This window comes from Egretta garzetta, unplaced genomic scaffold (assembly GCF_000687185.1).
Source record: "Egretta garzetta isolate BGI_Z169 unplaced genomic scaffold, ASM68718v1 scaffold17, whole genome shotgun sequence".
In the NCBI taxonomy this organism is placed as follows: domain Eukaryota; kingdom Metazoa; phylum Chordata; class Aves; order Pelecaniformes; family Ardeidae; genus Egretta; species Egretta garzetta.
This window is the reverse complement of record NW_009260136.1, coordinates 495,604-500,913: the sequence shown is the minus strand read 5'-3', so window position 1 is coordinate 500,913 and position 5,310 is coordinate 495,604. Positions and strand designations below refer to the sequence as shown.

Genomic DNA, 5,310 nt, shown 5'->3' with positions numbered 1-5,310 from the left:
CTGTGCCCATTGCCGAGGTCCACACAAGGGAACACTTGCAAGATGTTCATACTTGCTTCCTAACCTCCCAGTTTGAAAGTCCAGCAAGAGGCTTGGGAGGATTGGCCAAGACAAAATGCCAGTTAGAAACTGATATGGGCCCATCACCAGGACACCCCCACCACCTCCTTGCAATCCCCAGACATGTATGCCTGACAGTCAGCTTCCAATCCAAACATGCCAAAATAATCTAATTTTATTCCTTTTCCCTTTCCTCATCCCTTCTTCCATGATTGGCTTAGCAGATCGCTTAAGTCCCCAGCTACCTCTGTACATAGGCACTGTGGAAAGATCTGGATGTGCCAGGGGTGGGTGGCAGCCCAGATAAACTGAAGTGAGGCTGCCGCAGCGCTGGCTGCTGAACAGTGGCTTTGATGTTATCAACTCCTCCTCTTGCCTGAGCCACACCGAAGGGCTCTCCTGTCTGAGCAAACCCAGCTGTTGTGGCTGAGGGATGCCCAGGGACCTTCAAGGAGGGAAGCTCATGCCTGCCCGGCCCCAGTGCGGTCACCAAGAGGGATGCTGAGTCTCGCATGGGCAACCCCACTGCAGCAGTGAAGATGTGAGCGAGTGGCAGCCATTGCCATAAGTCAAGGTTTCTACTGTCGTGACCAGCCCTGGCCTGAACCAGCACTGGCAGGAGCTGTGGCTGGGTTTGGCTACCACTAATCTCAGGATGGATCAGATCTGAAGCAATGACAAGAAGAATGTGCTGCCCTACCCCTACTGCCACTACAACCACAGTGACATATGGAAGACACCAAGCACTTCCCTGCCAGGCTTAGTGCAGGCAGCTAAGAGGCAAGTGACTGTCCCTGCTCCAAGGGTTGCCCCACCAGACCCTGCCACCAGCTCCTGGTGGCAACCAGGAGCTGAGCTTTCTGCAGCCACTGTCATTCACCGGCACCTCCCTTCACTTGGCCTCCCTGAGCTCTTGCCCTGTGAGCAGAACATCAAGGGCACCTCTGAGCCTTGGCGTACCTGGCTGCACCCTACAGTTACTTCCCAGCAGACACAAAGTGCCTCTGGCCAGCAGCCCTCGCTGTGACTCCCCCTTCACAGCACCAGGCCCTAGCAGGAGAGTTGTCCACACCCTGCACAGGGCTGGGGCTGTGGTGTTTTCCTGTGTGGCAGTTGTGGTGGCAACGTGCTTGCTCTCGCAGCGCCGCACCCAGCACGAGGCAAAGAGCTGGGCCATCTGCACACAGGCAGGGTAAAAAAAAATGATTGCAGTCATCCAGTGCCAGCATGGCACGGCCCAAATAAAAGGTTTGCAGATGCTGCTCAGGCAGGATTAGGCCTCCAACGTGCTAAGTCTCGGCTCTCAGCAAGCCTAATTGCTCCTGCAATAAGCCCTGGCTGGTCCTTCCCTGAACCATGCTCCCCACGGCCCCCCCGTCAAACATTTTTTTTTTTGCTGCAAAGCTTGTATTTGCCATGCATATGTTCCCCCCGCCGCCCAGCAGGGCCTGGCCAAGGAGAGGAGAGGAAAGGCAGGAAATCTGCAGATGCCACTTTTATCACTCTGCTCTTCCCAGCCAGCATCCCACCACTCTCCCCCTGCCCAGCACAGCCTGTGGCTGCCTGTGTGCAAGGAGCCAGGCCCAGCAGCAGAGGCAGGGACAGGTGACAGCATCCTTACATGGTCGCAAACCCCCTGAGCTGTATTAGGAAACTTTCCAAATTGGAATTACTCAGATTTTAATAAAACCTTTTGATAATTTTCCGTTATGTTTTGGCCAGCAGATGAAACTGGAGGTGTTCCAGGAGAGCTGTGGCAGCATGTGCATGGGCCAATTCAGCCCCGCCACGAAATGAGGACCCGTCGCGGCCAGGAGTTGGGCAGTTGGATGGCCACGGTGCCCTTGTACCTCACTGGGGGTGCTTGTGAAGTTGGGACCATGCAGCTTCTCTGTGTGCTTCCCTGGGAGGCAAAGGTGCCCCCAGCGATGCCTCCCGCCATGCGTTCACCTAGCCCAAGTGAGCAGCTGCTCCTTGTATTTAACCACAAGAGACATGGGGACACAGGGCCCAACTCTACACCCTCCAAAGCAGCAGGATCAGCAGGAGGAGAGCACTGCACAGACTCGAGAGGCAGAGCACCTTTCCTGCCATCAGGGCAGGAGACATTTCAGTGAAGAACCTCACACTTGAGCTCTATTGAGGATTTTCAACAACCCTTGGGAGAATGGAGCAAAAATGGGACGAGTGGCCCATTTCAGACCATCTCCTAACGCATCAGCTGTGGTTTGGCTCTTTGACTGGCACAAATCACTCACCTTCTGGCATGTGGAGGCCACTGGATGAGACCTCAGTTCTGGGGAGACACACAAGGGCTTTGCTTTGCCCTCTTCAAGCACTACACTGCCTCAGCAGAGCTCTCCAGCCCAGTTTAGGCACAAGTCTGCAGAGGATCTGCTCAAAGCTAGGAACTACGACAAGATGTGCCAATGGAAGGTACAAATTGCAATGCAGAGCATGAGAACCAAAGATACACCACAATTTTATTTATGGATGTGTAATAAATAAATGGTGGACAAAACAGGAAGAGCCACATTCAAAAATCCAGATCACTAAAGTGCTTTTAGACATAAATATAGGACGACCAAGAAACAGATCTGACATTAACACTTTTTACAGACAATTACAAAATATCTTCTTATGTCAATTCACAAAATCGTTTAGCTGCTCTGGGGTACTATGGCTTGGTTTTCAAAAAGGTCTGTTCTATTATGCATAGTATGGCAGATAACATTCAAGAGTGTACAAAATCATTGCATAAACAAAAATGTCTTTACCCCCTTCTCCCAAATATGAGTTAAGGAAGCTACACAGTGTAAATCCAGTGATAAGGCTGCATTGGCAGGCCAGATCCTCAGGAGGTACAAACCAGTGCATCTGTCAGGTTACACCAGCTTGAGGATGAACCCTACCATGTTTAAAAACCCTGCTGCTCCTCGAGATGGAAGGATGTTATGTTCAAAGCGGAGGGACTTGCCACGTGGGCACTGTGCAGGGGTGGAAGTGCTCAGAGAAGGTGTCTGTAAACTCCTGCACAGTCTTTGCACCCACACATTTGAGAAGGGAGCGACTCCCGTTGTGTTGCTGCTCTTTGTGCTCCTGGCTGGCCAGGGAAGTGCTCGCAGCCCAGAGGGGAAGGGTGGCTCTTCCCCAGCAACGGTCCACAATGCGTTCTCATCTTCACACTGCTCTTGGCCCTGCTGGGACACCTCTCCCACCCTCCACCCTGGCTCTGTTGAGAAGTGAACAGCTTGAAAGTGAGGGGGCAAGGGGATGTGTATGCCCAGTTTTAAAATGCCCTGAATTTAGATAAAAGTTCACTTATTTAAGAAAAAAAATACATATGAATAAATCAATAAATATTATTATCTCGCCAGGAAGCTGTGAGGTGTGGCCTCCTCCAGGGCAGCCCAAACTCAGTGGTCCCTGTCCTTCTGCTCCATGGGGGGGTCCCCGTTGATGCACTGCCTCAGTACGCCCCTCTTCTCGTGCTTGGCTGTCCTGGAGAGGTCGATGGCTGTGTCCTCCGAATCTTTTGCAGGGCCAAGCTTGTCAGAGCCCCTCTGGGTACTGGCCTGCTTCCCTTTGAGTTCCTCCTCCTCCTGCTCCACTCGCCAGCCATCTGCCAGCTTCTCTTGGCTCTCCGCCTTCCTGCTCACCTCCATGGACTTTTTGTGCATGCCTTGCAGAGGGGAGAGAGCAAAGCCAAGGGCACCGGTTGCTTATATCTGCCCAGGACTGCTCAGCATCACCTCCTGCCCTCCTGCTGCTTCCTTCAGCTCTCACTTCCATCCTGAGGAAAACTCACGCTAGCTACCAGCCTTCCCCGGCTCAGAGCCCTGCCAGCTGCTCTCTGAAGCCCAAAAGGATGGCTTGCAGCAGAATTGGTCTGTACCTCCCCTGCAGAAGGGAAGACTTACAGGGAGAGGGAGAGCTGTGATGGCCCATCCCAGCCTGGATTGCGAGTGCCACCTCAGTGTCGGACCGTGTATGAGCAGAGGGTAGCTCTGAGGTAGCATTATCTTCAGTTTGGGGGGGAGGGTGATGACTCCCTAGATGGCCTGCAACTCCCACACTAGCTGCTAGCACTAGAAAGCTGTACCCAACCATGTGCAGGCACCTGTCTGACACAGCAGTAAAAGGTTTTCCCTTTCCCAGCTGCTCTTTGCAAGGAGGGAGTGGAAAAGCCAGGGTGCTTGGCAGCTCTGTGTACAGCTCATGGCTGAGGCCCTGTTCTTTTCTGGGAAAAGGCAAGGACGGCCATATGAAAGCAGAAGGGCCATTTGCTCCACAGCTGCCCCCTGACCCCCCCAGCCCCCAGCTCCCACTTACCCAGCAGCCACGGGGCGCAGGATCCCACCAGCCCACTCTTGGCGGAGTTGATGATGGACTCGGGCAGAGGGATGGAGTGCCTCACCATGGCCCCGTAGAGGCCGTACTCAGCCATCACGCTGCTCCGGCCCCAGCACTTCTCCCTCTTCCGCCACTTGGCTCTTCGGTTCTGAAACCAAACCTTCAGGGGTAACAGCCAGGAGAGCACGGAGGGGTGGGATTGGGGAGGAGATGGTCCCCGTGGCCGGGCATCCAGGGCCCATTGGGCACGGGCAAGTGTGCATCCAGGGCAAAGGGGCAGCCGCGGTGGGTGCGTGGAGGGGTTTGGGTGTGCAAGTGCAGGGTGCGGACGTGCAGGTGGCAGTGGTAGGGTGGCCAGGGCAGTGCGTGGGGATGGGGTTGAGGGAGGGCACACACATGGGTGTCAGTGAGAGAGGGGAGGAATGGGGGGAGAGGGAGCACACATTACATGAGGCTGATCGTGGCACCAGTGGGTGATCCCAGCCAAAGTCACCCTACACTCTGCCTGCTCGCAGGGCCCCTCTGCTGCCCCCTCACAGAGCACCAACCTCTCCAGAAAAAGGGGTCCATAATACAGTGATGGATGATGACAGAGGGTGCTCAGGTCCCTCTCCCCAACCCCTTCCTGCATTCAAAGGCTCAAGGGGTGTAGGTACAACCCAGCTGCTGCCCAGACTACCACCCTGTTCTTAGGCCAATGAGCTGCTCCACAGTGGGGCAGGATCAGGCCCTAAAATTGCATGTGTCCCTCAAAGGGACAAGCTAGTGAGCAAGCTAGCGGGACACAGCTTGGCCCAGCAGCTCCTTCCTGAGTTGTGCCTCTGGAGGACAGAGCTGTGCTACTGGCTGGTGAGCAGCCGTCGGGGCCAGCTCGGTTCCCCTGGTTCTGCATTTCCA

General features: G+C 54.7%; 1 protein-coding gene across 1 annotated transcript in view; it reads right to left on the bottom strand.

Moving 5' to 3' along the window:
- Positions 1-3,476: 3,476 nt before the first annotated feature.
- Positions 3,477-5,310, bottom strand: part of VSX1 (visual system homeobox 1) — a 2,344-nt gene continuing 510 nt past the window's right edge. The window contains exons 3-4 of the mRNA XM_009641646.1: positions 4,393-4,573; positions 3,477-3,742 (exon numbers count right to left, since the gene is read on the bottom strand). Of these exons, the coding sequence (XP_009639941.1) occupies positions 3,477-3,742; positions 4,393-4,573 (447 nt within the window). The remainder of the gene's footprint in view (positions 3,743-4,392; positions 4,574-5,310) is intronic.